This window comes from Strongylocentrotus purpuratus, unplaced genomic scaffold, assembly GCF_000002235.5.
Source record: "Strongylocentrotus purpuratus isolate Spur 01 unplaced genomic scaffold, Spur_5.0 spur5_contig_836, whole genome shotgun sequence".
NCBI classification, from domain to species: Eukaryota; Metazoa; Echinodermata; class Echinoidea; order Camarodonta; family Strongylocentrotidae; genus Strongylocentrotus; species Strongylocentrotus purpuratus.
The window spans coordinates 298850-317116 of record NW_022145542.1 but is presented as its reverse complement, the minus strand read 5'-3'; the positions used below and the strand labels follow the sequence as shown (position 1 = coordinate 317116).

The 18267-nt window shown below is 34.9% G+C and overlaps 1 protein-coding gene across 1 annotated transcript in view; it reads right to left on the bottom strand.

Moving 5' to 3' along the window:
• Positions 1-4098: 4098 nt before the first annotated feature.
• The window catches only part of LOC105441201, a 29193-nt gene continuing 15024 nt past the window's right edge, over positions 4099-18267 (bottom strand). The window contains exons 7-23 of the mRNA XM_030985454.1: positions 16277-16542; positions 15398-15639; positions 14994-15166; positions 14140-14317; positions 12667-13198; positions 11863-12024; positions 11442-11603; positions 11026-11187; positions 10610-10771; positions 10194-10355; positions 9778-9939; positions 9346-9513; positions 7925-8070; positions 7181-7318; positions 6917-7071; positions 6016-6136; positions 4099-4857 (exon numbers count right to left, since the gene is read on the bottom strand). Of these exons, the coding sequence (XP_030841314.1) occupies positions 4561-4857; positions 6016-6136; positions 6917-7071; positions 7181-7318; positions 7925-8070; positions 9346-9513; positions 9778-9939; positions 10194-10355; positions 10610-10771; positions 11026-11187; positions 11442-11603; positions 11863-12024; positions 12667-13198; positions 14140-14317; positions 14994-15166; positions 15398-15639; positions 16277-16542 (3388 nt within the window). The 3' untranslated portion in view covers positions 4099-4560. The remainder of the gene's footprint in view (positions 4858-6015; positions 6137-6916; positions 7072-7180; positions 7319-7924; positions 8071-9345; positions 9514-9777; positions 9940-10193; positions 10356-10609; positions 10772-11025; positions 11188-11441; positions 11604-11862; positions 12025-12666; positions 13199-14139; positions 14318-14993; positions 15167-15397; positions 15640-16276; positions 16543-18267) is intronic.

The window sequence follows — 18267 nt, the reverse complement described above, 5'->3', positions numbered from 1 at the left end:
GTGTACATGTCACTAATTTTTTTAAAGTGAATGGAGAACAATTATTATTATCATTATTATTGATCTAGCAATTATGCAATTGATAGAAAGATCTTCACTTCACACCACCTTTTACACCATCCAGCCACGCACAATAAATATTAAGTAATATAAGGATTAAATCAATTTCAAATAATTGGATTATAAGTATTGTTTTATTTAAAAAACAATGTACAGAAAAAAACATGACTCCATAATTTTCTTAATTTTAAAGATACAGTACATGTATTAGGGGACTGATTTGCTTGAATAAAATTCAATAAAAGGAGTACACAAAAAATCAAATAGTAACATTTTTGTGGTGTTCGGAGTTGAACTAGCTACAAGCATATTTGAAGGTATATTGTCCCCCTTTTATTAGTTAGTGTAATTTTACAACCATTCATATTCCTCAAAAACCTGCAGATTTCATTGATTATTATCCTGCACCCAATTCTCACAATACATCTGAAGTAATTGCACCTGTTACATGCATCATAATATGTGTTTCTATGATAAAGACATCATTTTATTCTTTTTGTGTGTGCCTTGCCTTTACTTTTTTATGTATGTTTATAAGGTTCGTGCAAGCACTGCATCACTAATCAGCATGCCTGCAAAATGCCTGACATTTTTATGCTTTTGGTTCCAAAAATATGCTGAGAAAAACCCTATTTTTCAAAGTTATTTCATAAATATTTCTTGTAATTCTTTTACTATTCAGAAAAATATCTTACATATATATTTGAGGTTATATTTCATATAAATTTCAGAGTCCTTTTTTTGGTTGCATTATTGGAGTGTTCCAAAACTGGGGAAAAATATAAAACAGGGGAAACGCTCTCGGCGGTGTCGCCTGCATTACACAATTCAATATGATTAAAAATTGAGGTTAGGACATTATTTATAGGCAGGGTGGCCCGTTAGCAGGCCCCCCAAATTGAAATCCTCTGAATATAATCGGCATTTGAAGTGAATATTGACTTAGAATCACCAGAGGAATTATTTACTCTAATTTTTACCAAGATTGTTATCTTTAATGAAATAGGAACAAAAACCAAAAATTGATTAAGTTGTGAAAACATAATCCAAGTCTACTGACCTAAAATATCCTTGACTTTGTGACCTGAAATTTGTGTCATATGATTTGTGATACTTGATAACCCTTGGGTACAAGTTTCATGGAATTTAAACCAACACTTTTAAAATCATGATAACATAAACAGGTCAACGCAAAGCGTAGCATCCCCTCGCAGGTTACAAATGTCCTATATACATCAGAACATTGGACTATACCATTATATTAATAGGCAAGGAAATTAACCACAATTTCACATATATAATTAGGTGTTTTGCATATTTAATGAGCTATGATTGGTGATACTTATTAACCCTTATGTTCAAGTTTCATGGAATAGGAATGTATACAAAATTATGATAAAAATTCAAAATCTTAACCTTTGGTCAAGTTTTGATGTTGATGCCACAACATACTGGAGTCAAAGTTTGTTCACCTGAAATGACCTTTGACTTTGCAACCTTAAATTCTACTCACATGATTGGGGATACTTTACAACCCCTATGTTCAAGTTTCATGGAAGAAGAATATACACTTTTAAAATTATGTTAAAAATTCAAAAACCTAACCCCGGGTTAAGTTTTTTTATCATGATGCCACAACAGTCTAATTGTTTAAATCTGAAATGACCTTTCACCTTGACTTTGTGACCTGAAATTGTACTCACATCATTGGAGATTATAGATAACTCTTTAATCAATTTTTCAGTGAATAAGAACTTACACTTTAAAAAATTCAAAAACTTAACCTGTTGACGCCGCAGCTGTCAACAGAAAAGCGGCGCCTATTTCCAAGTATCAAATATTTTGTCTAAATATATGTTTTGATAAATATTCTTACTAAACCAAAAATATCTTTAAAATATTTTTGTGTATAATCTCTATTGCTTTTGGTTGGAAATTGTAGTGTTGGCAAAACTGGCTAAAAAAACACACATATTTTTCAAACTAATTTTTGAAGTATTTTGAAGTTGCAAAAGAACTTTGCAAAAATTCTTAAAATATCTTCCTTATTATGTGGGGGGGGGGGGCCTACCAAAGATTCACTTTTGTTTGTTTAGGCATGTTCCATTTTGTCAAATTTGGAATAATAATTTGCCCATGACATCTGGGCGAAAAACGTATGTAAATGTATTGAAATCAATTTCCTAGTAATCATGGCACAATCAGCATAAATACGTTCTAACAATATTATCAAATAATAATAATAATAACATACGGTACTTATATAGCGCATATCACAATATGTCTCTATGCGCTGTAGGAAAGAGTAAGAAGGAAAGATGGATAGATTAACATAAGAAAAATTTAAGATATGCTCAACATACTTTCTCTCGTTAACAATGGAAAGTGTTTTTGAAAAGAAATGTTTTAAGATGCGCCTTAAAGTTGTCAACAGTATCACAGTTTTTTCGATTTTCCGCTAATTTATTCCAAAATTCGGCCGATGCAACCTGAAAAGAGCAAAACCCGTAGAATTTAGTATTATATTTGTGGAATGGTGAGGAGAGACTTTTGGGAAGATCCGAGGGTTCTGTTTGGACCATATAGGGTAAGAAATTCTGTTAAATAAGTAGGAGCAAATCACTTTATAAGGTAGGAAAACAAGAGTAAAAGGGTTAACCGATTTTTAGCATCTTAGCAGATAAATAGATAAGAGGGAGAAATGGTCTTTATTCATTCACATATGTGCAACTACCGGTAAAACATAATTTGGAAAAATACAGAATTATATGAAATGCACACACAATATTCTATGAATTATATAAATCATAACAAATCAAAGAAATAAGGTGATTTTTCAAGTTCGGCCACATTGTGCAGTGATATAACAAAGACCTTGATTATAGATATAAAGTTTTGAAATATTTGGGGATTCTTTTACTTAACAGTATAATAACTTACGTATATATCTGAGGTTGTATTTTCTATAAATTTCAGAGTACTCTATTCAGTGTTACAAAACTGGGCAATAATATCTTTTTTCAAGCATTTTTTCTAAATAAATAACTCACAATGCTCTTGACCTAGAAAAGTGACATCTAAACAACCCAACAATTTGATCACTTCGCTACTGCATCTCCCGTCCAAGGTTGTTTGAAATTTGTGGTTGCAAAAAAACTTTGCCAGTAATCCCTAAAATATTTTCTTAAATGACTATCAGCCTTTGAAAGTGACATTTGGCAACACAAACAAAAACAGAAAAAGGCAATATTCGCATCCTGACCTTACGGTAAGTCTCATCTAACCTCCAGTGTGGAAGATTAAACTAGATGGAACTTCGACTGCGCGCAGTCGAAATGATGCCTCCGTCATAGAGCAATTTTACAAACCAAAACAGAAGAAATTGTTCAAATTCAAGTTCATTTGTAATCCATTAACAGGTTCTCAGAATATCGTGATTACAAGCAATTTCTCATATACATATATGACCCTTTGATCTTTGACCACATGACCCTAACATCTACTCAGTTCATTGGCTCTGCAAGATGTCCCGAGTTAAATAGTAATCCATCTGTCAGTTCTAATGAGAATGCGTTCACAAGCTATTTTTGCATACATAATGAGCCCATGACCTTTGACTTTGACCTCATGACCCAAGAGTCTACTCAGTTCATTGGCTCTGCAAGATACATACATGATCTAAGTTTGGGAGGAATCCATCAATCTGTTCTAATGATAATGCGATCACAAGCTATTTTTGCATGCATAATGAGCCGCATGACCTTTGACCTTGACCTCATGACCCCAAAATTTAATCAGTTCATCGGCTCTGCAAGTAACATACATGACCTAAGTTTGGCAGGAATCCATCAATCGGTTCTTCAGATAACGCGATCACGAGCTGTTTTTGCATACATAATGAGCCCTGTGACCTTTGACCTTTGACCTCGTGACCCCAAAATCTAATCAGTTCATCGGCTCTGCAAGATACATACATGACCAAAGTTTGGCAGGAATCCATCCATCGGTTCTTCAGATAACGCGATCACGAGAACGGGACGTACGGACGGACGGACAACCCGAAAACATAATGCCTCCGGCTACTTCGTAACGGAGGCATAACAAGCAGCACCAAAATGTATACAGGGGGTGTTGCATGGCAAAAACTGGTCAATACCATCTACAACTTCTTTTATACAACTGCACATAAACAAATGGACTTGATCAATGGTCAGCGCGCTAGCGTTTGCGAAACAGACCACAAAGTTCTCTTCACACTTCTCTTTCATGAATGTTGCAAGCACATGAATACTGCGGTCGCGTCATCCATCGTAGTATTATACCCGATTGGCCCCTAGTCAGGCCACGGGAAAGACATGTAGTCTTCTCATGCTACACCCCCTTCAAAATTTCACGTAATACATGTAGTAAGTTCTAGGTCCATGTAGAAACTTGGAGACTAGGAGAGGCATTGCTGACTTGCAAGATATAGATTGGTAAGGTGAGTTTGATGTGATACCCCTAATGGTATTGTGCCAAGCAAACAGGGCAGACATAATCATCTTCAGCTGGTGGTGGCTTTTCAAGAGCTACACACTTCAAATGTAGCCATCTACCGCACACATCGCACCTCACCCATGGCTCATCTTTTTGCTGCCGCACATGAGATAAGGCACAGGTCAGCATATCACAAATACGTAGGGGTTGTTTAGGGGAAATAGAGTTTTCCAGTAGCTGGTGCTGCACATATACTCTCATTGCTGCTGCCTTATTCCCAAGTTTGGTGGGATCCACGCCCTTAACTACAGCTAGAGCATTCTGCAGTATAATTAAAAAAGAAACGATAGATAAAATAAGCGTATCTTTGCACATAAGAACCATTCATTGCAATGCTTTTACAAAAGAAACAAGAATACAGAGATGCAATAGCAAAGTTGAAGTAAATGCATTCATCCTAAGCGACCATTTTTAGTGTACAGTAGGCTTGTGGGTGCACCATGTGAGAGAGAGGGAGGAGAGGCATTGCTGACTTGCAAGATATAGATTAGTGAGGTGAGTTTGATGTGATACCCCTAATGGTATCACATCAACTCCTGACAACGGATAGTCAACCTGTTCGAAACGTCGAGCCACTCCTGCCACCCATCCTCTCCAAGCGCTATAGTTCTCCTTAGAACTATAAGCTAAGAAAGATAACCAACAGTCTTTTTCAAGACTACACCAACAGTCCTTTTCAGGACTACACACCCTCAAGAAAGATTACCAAGAGTCCTTTTCAGGACTCCTCAATCCTCCCTCTCTCTCACATGGTGCACCCGCAAGCCTACTGTATATCTACATCACCATGCAAGCCGATACTTACAAGCAGCATCTCACTTTAAAGTACTTTTTCGGTCCATTTTTAAGTTAATATAAATAAAAAGAGTAAGACTTTACAAACACAAACAATTAAAATTTGTCTGAAATTGGATGAAAAATAAGGAATTTAAGAAAGTATATATAGATTCACTAGTTTTCACGAAGCAATAATCTTTTGTAAAAATTAATGAAACTTCCATTTATTTTGTACAATAAATATGGAAATGTTGGATTTTTTTCTTCTCCAAACACAATTGCTGCTGGCTCTTACTATGGACAAAATTTGCTATTGTAGTGAATTGAACTGTGTCATCCCTGTTGCCATGGCAGCCATGAAACGGCAGTTTTTCAAATTTTAAATTATTCCTGTTTTTTCAGTATTTTACTCGCATAAAATAGTACAAAATTGATTTTTTTTTCTTCTGGGTTTTTACAAAGAAAAACACAATCTGTATGCAACTTTAGCCAAACCTAAAGCTTTCAAATTTTCTTGTTTTTCCTTCGTCATTAAAATTTTTATTTTGCCAAAATTATAAATAAATTTTCAAAATTATCTTATTCACCTAAGTATTCAAAAATGAATATACCGGTAGCCAAATATAGGTTAAACGTAATTACCATCATAACAAATGCACCACATGAGTGTCCATCTCTCTGCCTGGCTGACTGGATAATCCCAAGTGTCCACTTCATGTTACTGAGGTCACCAGTGAATTGCGCCCTCCTTTCCATGTACTCTCTGCAGAAACAAATAAAAAGGATGATAAAAAAGAAGAATAAGTAGATTAGCACAACTGCGGGCAGTCATTCGGCATGCATCCAACCGCTTGCCATTATTTACCTCTTTATAAACATCTCACAATATTCCTTGCTTAATCATTTCTGGTTAAAAATGAATGCTTGGGGAAAATTGTCATTTTCGGAGTAGGTTCATTGACCTTTAATTGACCCTGACATTCAACCAACCGCTATATATATAAAAACATGTTACTTACATGTACCTTCCTTCAAAAATTCAATACAGTAAGGACTTCCTAGCAAAATATTGCTATTCAGACATGAAATATGAATAGGCAAATGAATGCGTTAATGATGTTCATCATTTTGCAACTTTGCTAGTTTTACATTTGAAATTTTGATAAATATACCTTGCCATCATATTACAATATGTTTGATAAATCATAATTGTTATTAAATTCAGGGAGGAGTCAGGTCAAGCTTTGAAATTTAAAACTTACAAACTTAGATTTTGTTTTTCTCTTTGTGCACTAATTGAATGTGCAATTTTGAGGCAATGACGTCAAGTCATTTATTTGCATATTCATTCAATGCATAAAGAAATGATAAAAAAATGAATTTTGCATCTAAAGAATAAATCTTGAGGGGCCACCATCCTCATCATTATAAAATACTACTAAGGTTGCGAAAGGTATTTGATTGAAATGCTTTCTCATGGAAAATATGTTATCATTTTAGTTGATTGTCACCTTATAGGAAAAAAAATACATGAACTACTCACTTGAATCTCTGGAAACAGACATTTGCAGTCTTCTTGTTAGGCAACGAGTCCAGAATAGAGACTTTGCCCTCCCTCACATTAGCTGCTAACAATAGCCAATGGTTCCTATGAACATTAACTGGTAGTAGAATCCACTCATACTTTTCCATGTTGACCTGTTTTAGAAAACAAATAGATATGTATATTGAGTCTGGTGTTGTAGATGTTCTGAAAATTCCATTCACATATAATTGATATAATCATACAACTGTCATAGAAACTTACAGATCTGAAGCGCCACGTGTCGAACATGCCCCTCTCCCAGTGTACTGGAGCATATGATGGTATCACAAAGATTCTGTTGGTAGAAGTCTCACTCTCATTCGTCTCCTTCTTCAGGAGGGATAGAAATGAATTAATGACCTGAAAATGAAAGAATACATAAAATGCATTGCAATCATATCATGTGGTACTCTTAGTGAGAAAGTGAGAGAGAAATGGCCTTTATTCAGACACACATGTTCCAACTAAAATGGACATATTTTAGAAAAAAGATAGAACTATAGGAAATTTAACACCCAATATTATCTGAATTTGTAATTTGTCGATTTTTCAAGTTTTTCTACATTGTGCAGCTTGATAAGAAGAACCTTGATTTTGGATAGTTTTAAATCCTAACAATAAAGAAAGTAATGGTGTATAATATCACCTACTAAATTCCTATACATTAAATGTATTGAATTTACATGTGTGGTATCATAATCATAATTACGGTAATTATTCTATCTCATGGATAAGGCAACTTATTATCTTGTTTATTTTGGACATGCATTTCTACATTAAACTGAAATAATTGTCAGTGTGTGAGTTTGTGTAATTTCAGTTTTTACAGACATGTATCAATCATATATATATTAAATGCTAGCCTCCTATCCCTCCCTTCTGTACTTTGAGCATGGTAAGCAGGATAATGGATGCATAGAAAGTCTCACACAATATCACATTATCACTCGTTATAGAATCAATTACCTTGTCATTAATCCAAGCTGGAGCTTGCAAAGACTGCAAGTCTCTCAACTCCAGCGTCTCCCCACAAACGGTCCAACGCTGGTCAGCACTGAAGGAAGAGAGGCATTTTTCTTTTATCTCTTTCTTCAGTTCGGGGAGACTTGCTGCTGCAATGTACAATAGAGCAATCAAGGCATATATGAATCGGCTATCTTAAACAGCACATGCCTCGTGTTGTCTTCACTTACAGACACTGTTTCAATTTTCTAGAACTTCTTTCTTGATATCTTGCAATTGTTGGTCCTAATAAGGGTCTGCTCATGCTTGACGTTTAATTTCAAGTTCAAGTTAAAGTTCAATTTTATTGATCATGCACAATTACATGGCATAAAAATCATTTTCTGGCTGTTTCTCAATTTAAATAACATCAATTTCTCAATTTAAATAACATGTACTCTAATTTATACAAAATACAAAATCAGGAATAAATACAACACACAACAGAACATGAGTACATAATGGTATAGGCTTTGGTATGGAAACATAATAACACAAATTACAACCATAGACATACCAGAGATCACTACTGGTGATATTTTTCTACGGTTAGATAGGCAGATTAACAAAGTATAAATAAATGTGCAGTACATCCATACATCCTTGATAACTGATTCTGCAACTAATAATTAACAATTAACAATTCAATAGCTTTGTACTTGTCCTCTTCAGGAAGACAAACCTGAAGTCGTCCAGAAGATAATTACAAGTTTATCGAAATGTCAAGACCTCACTGACATCTATCTTCACTCTGGAAACCTAACACTTCCTGATTTCAATTATTTTTCTGGAAATTTACTTATCAATTATTTATATATTTATTCCTTCATTCAGCTACAGATTAATTCAATGTTTCATTTATTAAAGGGAAAGTTGAGTTCTGTTGCAGAATAATTTTTTTGTGAGATAATGAAAAACTGAATGTCAAATTTGAAAGATTATAATATTTAAATGACAAAATCATCTTTGTTTGATCAAAATCGGTTGAAGGATGGCTGAAATATAACGATTTCTAATACTTGTGTACCACCAAAAATATTAGATATTTTGAAAAAACAAAATAACTCCTTTTACATCATATTTCAGCCAATGCCAATTTTGGGGTCTAAATTACCTTTGTAGCAATTTTAGGTTCTAAAAAGGCAATGTAAATGTCATAGATAAGAATAAGAGCAATAACCATGCACTTTGAAGGCATTTGCAGTCTGAAAACAAAACTCAACTATCCCTTTAAGCTGTTTCACTTGTACATTAGTTTTGATGCTTGTTCATTTGTTCTATGAGAGGAGGACGAAATTAGCCTAATGCACACCAATATTTGGCTTATTTCCTTCTTCAGATGTCAATTTCAAACTGTTTTGAACATATTTCACACTATAACTTACATGCTTGGTTATTGCTTCGTCCATTTATTGCTTCTGTCCTGTCTGTTTTCTTTTCTTCTCGTTCTCCGTCATTCATCCTTTTCTGACTTGCTCCACAAGTCTTCTGTTTCTTCTTTCCTTTTTCTTCTGTCGTCTTCTTTCCCTCTGAAGTAGATCTTGATGTTGAGGCTTTACATAAAAGAGTGAAACAAATCAATGACTTGGCTGAATATTTCAAACTGTTTCAAACATTTTTCACAATATAACTTGTATGTTTTTTGTGTTTTTTTTTCTTCTTCTTTTTATTGCTTTTTAAAAGTACATACTGATAATGATCAAAACGGACAATAAGAACAAAGAAAACAATAACTTTACAACAATTGCTGTTCTAACATCAAAATAAGCTCTGCAGTGTTAAAGGTATTTAATTTGAGGATTGGAGAAAATATTTACCATGATTTGCATCATTTTCTTCTTTCTTCTTCATGTCTGTTTGCTTCTCTTCTCCAGCAGTCATCCTATTCTTAGTGAGAAAGTGAGAGAGAGTCTTCTGTTTCTTCTGTCCTTTTCCCACTGTCGTCTTCTTTCCCTCTGAAGTAGATCTTGATGTTGAGGCTTTACGTAAAAGAGTGAAACAAATCAATGACTTGGCTGAATATTTCAAACTGTTTCAAACATTTTTCACAATATAACTTGTATGTTTTTTTTCTTCTTCTTTTTATTGCTTTTTAAAAGTACATACTGATAATGATCAAAACAGACAACAAGAACAAAGAAAACAATAACTTTACAACAATTGCTGTTTTAACATCAGAATAAGCTGTGCAGTGTTAAAGGTAATTAATTTGAGGATTGGAAAAAATATTTACCATGATTTGCATCATTTTCTTCTTTCTTCTTCATGTCTGTTTGCTTCTCTTCTCCTTCTTCGTCATTCATCCTTTTCTGACTTGCTCCACAAGTCTTCTGTTTCTTCTTTCCTTTTTCTTCTGTCGTCTTCTTTCCCTCTGAAGTAGATCTTGATGTTGAGGCTTTACGTAAAAGAGTGAAACAAATCAATGACTTGGCTGAATATTTCAAACTATTTCAAACATTTTTCACAATATAACTTGTATGTTTTTTTTCTTCTTCTTTTTATTGCTTTTTAAAAGTACATACAGATAATGATCAAAACGGACAATAAGAACAAAGAAAACAATAACTTTACAACAATTGCTGTTCTAACATCAGAATAAGCTCTGCAGTGTTAAAGGTAATTAATTTGAGGATTGGAAAAAATATTTACCATGATTTGCATCATTTTCTTCGTTCTTCTTCATGTCTGTTTGCTTCTCTTCTCCTTCTTCGTCATTCATCCTTTTCTGACTTGCTCCACAAGTCTTCTGTTTCTTCTTTCCTTTTTCTTCTGTCGTCTTCTTTCCCTCTGAAGTACATCTTGATGTTGAGGCTTTACGTAAAAGAGTGAAACAAATCAATGACTTGGCTGAATATTTCAAACTGTTTCAAACATTTTTCACAATATAACTTGTATGTTTTTTTTCTTCTTCTTTTTATTGCTTTTTAAAAGTACATACTGATAATGATCAAAACAGACAACAAGAACAAAGAAAACAATAACTTTACAACAATTGCTGTTCTAACATCAGAATAAGCTCTGCAGTGTTAAAGGTAATTAATTTGAGGATTGGAAAAAATATTTACCATGATTTGCATCATTTTCTTCTTTCTTCTTCATGTCTGTTTGCTTCTCTTCTCCTTTTTCGTCATTCATCCTTTTCTGACTTGCTCCACAAGTCTTCTGTTTCTTCTTTCCTTTTTCTTCTGTCGTCTTCTTTCCCTCTGAAGTAGATCTTGATGTTGAGGCTTTACGTAAAAGAGTGAAACAAATCAATGACTTGGCTGAATATTTCAAACTATTTCAAACATTTTTCACAATATAACTTGTATGTTTTTTTTCTTCTTCTTTTTATTGCTTTTTAAAAGTACATACTGATAATGATCAAAACAGACAACAAGAACAAAGAAAACAATAACTTTACAACAATTGCTGTTCTAACATCAAAATAAGCTCTGCAGTGTTAAAGGTATTTAATTTGAGGATTGGAGAAAATATTTACCATGATTTGCATCATTTTCTTCTTTCTTCTTCATGTCTGTTTGCTTCTCTTCTCCTTCTTCGTCATTCATCCTTTTCTGACTTGCTCCACAAGTCTTCTGTTTCTTCTTTCCTTTTTCTTCTGTCGTCTTCTTTCCCTCTGAAGTAGATCTTGATGTTGAGGCTTTACGTAAAAGAGTGAAACAAATCAATGACTTGGCTGAATATTTCAAACTATTTCAAACATTTTTCACAATATAACTTGTATGTTTTTGGTGTTTTTTTCTTCTTCTTATTGCTTTTGAAAAGTACATACAGATAATGATCAAAACGGACAATAAGAACAAAGAAAACAATAACTTTACAACAATTGCTGTTCTAACATCAGAATAAGCTCTGCAGTGTTAAAGGTAATTTATTTGAGGATTGGAGAAAATATTTACCATGATTTGCATCATTTTCTTCTTTCTTCTTCATGTCTGTTTGCTTCTCTTCTCCTTCTTCGTCATTCATCCTTTTCTGACTTGCTCCACAAGTCTTCTGTTTCTTCTTTCCTTTTTCTTCTGGCGTCTTCTTTCCCTCTGAAGTACATCTTGATGTTGAGGCTTTACGTAAAAGAGTGAAACAAATCAATGACTTGGCTGAATATTTCAAACTGTTTCAAACATTTTTCACAATATAACTTGTATGTTTTTTTTCTTCTTCATTTTCTTCTTTGGGTCTGCACTGCAGGTTTTTTCTTTATCATTGTTTCTCCTGTACTAGATGTTGAGGCTAGGTAAGAATGAAGTAGGTTTGAACAAAAAATTAAGCATATCTTCAATTTTGGTTAATGATTTTCTTCCCCCTTTCATTTGATGCTTGACGTTAATCAATGGCACTTCTATCAAAATGTAATATGGCAGCAAGTGACAACCACCACAGGTACACAGCTAAATTCTGCAATTTATAATTGCAGATGCGGTAATCTCACCAGCATAATATGATTTTATGCAAACCTTGTTCAGAGATAGCATAATTCCAGAGAATGACACAACTGACAAGATATTGAATTTGTATTTGTTATACTTTAGGATGGCCCTAGCTTTGGTATTAATACCAATAAGGTCTATAAAAATATGAATAAATAGATACATATATAAATAGATATATAAATAATTAAACAAATAAAATATAAATAACTATACAGAAATGATTAAAGTTTTTTTTGTTTGTATGCCTAGAAATGAATGCACAAACTGAAATACCTGTGAGCTTTTGACTTTTCCGTTTCCGATGAGGAAGGTCTGAATACAGAGGCAACCCATCTTCAGTTGGTAGTTTGCTCCTCATGAAGCCAAGGGTTGCCTCAAGCTCCCTCAGCAGACCCATCAGCACCTCCTCATCCCCACACAGGTAGGTGGCATCCCTGATTAGGTTCAGCTTCTCCCTGCAAGCAATGCCAACCTGTCTTAGGGCACTCTTCCTAGTGGGTAGAGGGATCCAGTGGTCTGCTGGCTCTTCCTCCAAGGCTTGTGCGTCATCCATGGTTTCCATGTCAGCTTCAGAGTTGGTGACGAACTTGCCAACCTCTTTATCCAGGCTGATGAATGGCGACTCCCTGAATTTCACTGGCAGGCTATCCCAACAGTATCCATCCACATTTGCCATTACTGCAAACATGTGCTTGCATGGATACTGCAGGTGTCGCCAGTCAGGGCATTCACAAGTCGCCAAACATGCCTGGTCACCAAAGCAAGCCTTGTAGGCTCTGGATCCCGAGAAGCTTTCACTCTTGACCTGTTGATAAAGTACACAGGGGAAATTAAACTATACCCTAAATAGTCAAATTTCTCACACAGAGAAGGGGGGGGGGATCACTCTCTGAGTCAAGAAATAAAAGGAGTTTATTGAATCCTGCGAGTTAACAATAATTAACATCCATATATGTAAAAATTAAAGCCCTCTAGGTTTTCTTTATTGTTATTTAAAGCAAACACTTTTGACCACCAAACTCCAAATGATGACAATTAAGTATCAACTACTACCACCTCATGTATATTTTGTGTAAATAATAATAATAATAATAATAATAGTGGCTACTTGTATAGCGCACAGGTCCACCTTTCGGTGCTCATGGCGCTTAGAGAAGAGTACATGTAACAGGCATAAGAAAGAAAAAACAATAAACCGAAAAACAAATTCGGAATTCTCCTAGACATAGTAAATTAAAATATTGCAATAATTACAACGAAAGAAACAAATAGGTTTTTAGTTGTAATTTGAATGTTTCTGTCGATGACAGTTGACGTAATTTTAGAGGGAGCTTATTCCACAGTTTTGGACCCATGGCTGAGAAAGCCCGTTCCCCCCAAGCATGTTTTATTCTGGGTGTATTAAGTAATAGTGTGTCTGATGAGGAACGAAGACTTCGTGTGGGGTTGTATTTTGAAACAGAGTTGCTCAGGTATGCAGGGGAAGAAAGAGAGTAAACTGAATGATGTACAAGTAACATAATTTTAAAAATAATCCTTTTTTCAACTGGCAACCAATGGAGAGAACGGAGAATTGGTGATATGGAATCAGATTTCTTAGTGAATGTTAATAGGCGGGCTGCAGAATTTTGAAGTCGTTGCAGTTTTGTGATATCTTTTTTTGGAAGGTTACAGAACAATGAATTTGCAAAATCTAAATACAAAGTTTGGTGTCAAGATAATTTAGTATTATGAGCTGTTTCTTACTAGGAAGGTGTTGCCATCCAACTTATGTATGTGGTTAGCTGACAGCAGTTCTGCTGATGACATACGGTCTATGCAATGGCGGACAAATGTTCGGGGTCTGCCACACAGGAAATCCGGGATGTTTGGATCGTAGCTACGTCCATATGCAGCATCGAACTTTACATTGGCTGTGACGTACCTAAATATGCATAAGGAACATTACAAATACAATAGGATTATGGTATCAGGGCAATTGCAAAATTGTGTCTTAATTGCTAATAAAATCCAATACTACAGTGGATTCTCATGATAAAGGATAATGAATTAACACATTTTACAGACTCCCCCAGTAAAGTTTTCTTTTTATATTATCATTTTTGCTAATCTGATATATCAAAATAAATATTTAACAAATTGTCAGGGTCCCAAGGAGATGGTAAGAGGAGGAATAGAGTCTAATAAAGGGGCATAAAAAGTAATAAGGGGGCAGGGGTAGGATGTCTAGAGTACAATATTTTTATGTTTTGGAAGAAAAAAATAGTTTTTAAAAAAAATACATGCTTTGGAGCACTTGGAATAAAATTGTGCACCAGCTTCCCTCATTCCAAAGCATAGTGAACATGAAACCAAACCAAAACTTCATCAATAGGTTATTCCATTGCTACTTACAAATTTAGAAGAAAATATGCCCAATAACAAGAATTGCTGAAAAATAATTGGTTGGCGTAATTTTCCATTTCATGCACAAATGTGAGGAGTGACATTTAAGTCTGGCCCAATACTATATGTATACAATGATCAAGAAGATGCACACTGCATAATTCCCTCTTCCTCTTTTTAAAAATCAAATAATAAATAAATGAAAGTAAACTTACTGTCTCATTCGATTGGGCAGGTAGTCATTGATTAGAGAAGATGCTAAGCCAGAGAGTGAAGTATCAGCTTTATCGCGCAGATAGTTCTGTTTTAAGACACGATTTTGTCTTTCTAAGCCATTGTTAGTATGGGCCTTGAACCCTTCCTCGATCCTGTATGCCCATGACCAACGCTAAAAGAAAAAAATATGAAAAAGTATATAGAGGAATAAAAGAGATGTAGTTTTTGCCCAAAGAAAAATTCATGCAATCATGGACATAGAGCAAAGCCTATTCCACTATTTGTTGCTGCCCCCCCCCCCCAACAATCATTCAAAGGGTTTGTTTGACTAAAATGCACCATTTTTCTACTTTCTCACTCATTGATGATTAGGCATAACATACATTTTGGGTATTATAAGTACCTTCACTTGGGGCAGCCATGTCTTGCTCATCCATCGCTGGAACTTTTGGTTGCTCAACCATAGATGACATGTCTTCAGCTTGGCAACAGCCATTGCTAGTTCTTCCTCATTTTTGGCTCTGGCACAGTTTCTCATCAAAGTCAGGACAGCCTCCCTTGACAAACCTACTCCGTTTTCCACTTTCTTCATCCACCTTGTCCAAGATTGTTCTCGGTGGAAATCACATAGGAACAGTTTTGTGGCTATTCAAAAAAGTAATTCAAAACAAAATTACAATCTTTTACCAATGCAATTTATTTCTGTAAACAGGATATCTGAATGATTTCAATCACTGAACAACATAAACAAAATATGGTAGGAAAGATTAGGTTGCATTTAGTCAACAAGAGGTAGAGACAGGGGCCCTATTTATAAGCAATTTGCTTCTTTGTGGTCCTGATCATATATTTGCTTTGTATTTGTATGTTTTATGTATTCTATTTTCTATTGTATGTTTTGCTTTTATATGCATATATGGTCAATAAATTCAATTCAAATCAATTCAAATATCTAAATACAATATAACTTGACTGTCGTACTTCAGGTTCGGAAAAAGATGTTTTAAATTAAATCCCCTTGGCCACCATGAGGGATAACGTGAACCATTTTAACACCTTTTTGATTCCCTCGCCCAAAGGATGTACCAACCAAGTTTGGTTGGAATCTCCCAGGAGAAGAAAATGAAGATGAAAATGTAAAAGTTTGTTTGTCTTAACGTCATCTTCACCTTCACATAGTCACAATAATTACAGATGTAAACTTCGACGCTCATTTGCCTAATTAAGATGACCTTGCATGACTTTGTGTAACTATAAGATTTGCCTCTTTCACAATTGTTACCTGGGAATATCTCCTCAATTGCAGATATCTCCCTCTCACAGAAATCTGTCATGAATGTAGAAGGCATCCATGCCAGATTGGCCTCTTCCATCCATCCCTTCAGTGTTGCCAATCCATGTTGTATTGCCTCTTTTGTTTCCGTCTGTACAATGAAGAGACCGGCAACGCTGTATCCCACATTTGTTTTGACAGCCAGAAAAAACAACGGTAGGGCGTACTTTGATGTCTTATATGTTGCATCTAGGAAGCACATATCGTTGCCATACCTGCAAGCAAGATGATATAACATTGTGAATAATAGGAAACAAAATTTAAAAAATTAGTTTCTGTCTGAATTTTCATGACCATAATTATTGTGGTCTTAGAAGACTATATGTGTCTTATCTAAATGAAGTGCAACCCTATTTTCAATCAAAAAATTACCAAACAATGGAATAAAGATTCTTAAAACCATGAATGACATGTACAAATACTCAAAAGTGCAACTCTTATAATGTATTACATTTTTTGGTAATTTCTTTATTCATTTACTTGGTTTTTGAATACAACAATGTATTTTTCCTTTTCTTGTTTTCTCTCTTTTTTGTTTTCTATTTTAAGATGGATTTCTTACTAATGTCTTAATGTTAGCACCAAATAAATAATAAGAAATGAGTAAAAGAGAAAATAAACAAATTGTAACTTTTTATTTGAAAGTTCTTGTACCACAGAGGCGGATCCAGGGGGAGGGTGGTGGAAACACGCCCCCCCTTTTTTTCCTTCCGAAAAAATATAACTGGAAAAGGCTAAAACATATTCACATAAATGTTTAGTTTAGGCATTCACAAATGCCTCAGAATGTACTAAAGAGCATCGTAAAGGGGGTGTAGCATAAAAAGAGGAGACTACGTGTCTTTCCTGTGGCCTGACTCTGGGCCAATTGGGTCTAATACGACTATGGACGACTCGACCGCAGTATTCACATGCGTGCAACATACACAAAACCCAAGTGTGAGGACAAATTTGTGGTCTGTTATGCGAACGCTAGCGCGCTGACCATTAATCAAGTCCATGATTCGTTTACGTGCAGTTGTCCACAAGATGTTGTGGATGGTATTGACCAGTATTTGCCATGCAACAAAATATTCTCGGGCCTGCCGGACCCCATGCCGTTAAGGCTTCACGCTTGCAATTTAGTACATTTCACGCCCCCTCCTTTGGAAAATCATGGATCTGCCCCTGTATCACTTCCAAAAGGAAAATTTACGTGTAAAAGTTTTGATGTCTTGAGTTCAGACATCTTCTTCAAAACTGTTACAGGTAAACTTTCATTTTGGATGTGATACAAGAACTTTAAAATAATTATTACAACTACCCTAATAAAACTCTTTCATAATTGTAATTTATTTTTTTTGAGGGGGGGGGGGGGCAGGGGGAGGGGCACATTTTCCAAAGGGTATCTACACAAATCACAATGAGCAATATATGTTTGAACCCTGTGCATGTAGAGAAACAACGTTACATAAATTTTTCATGGAACATTTGGTGTTTGCAAATTTTGTCTCAAGAGATGCCCACTACATCATAAACAAGAAATAATTTTAAAAACAGCTATTGGATCTTGCATCAGATTTTTGTGTATTGTTAAGAGTCTTGCTAAACTTTGAAGGTAAAGATCAGTTCTGGTCATGCGCTGGCATTGTGAAAGAAACGTTTTTGAATCGATCAGAAAAGGTTGATCATCTAGCATAATAGAATTGGTATGTACTGTAAGGTTCTGTAATCATCAAAATGATAAGAAATTTGGCCCAGTCATGGTAAAGTTACAAGCACTGTACACAGAAAGATGTATATGGGACACGTGCGTGACACATGCGCGATATCTATCAGGTCCAAATAGATAAAATAAGTTACCAAATTTATCAATAAGTAGGCGGTTTCCCGGCAAAATTTGTATCATCCGTATTAGTCAAAGCATATTCTTTCAAATGATTGGTAAGAGCTTCCATTTC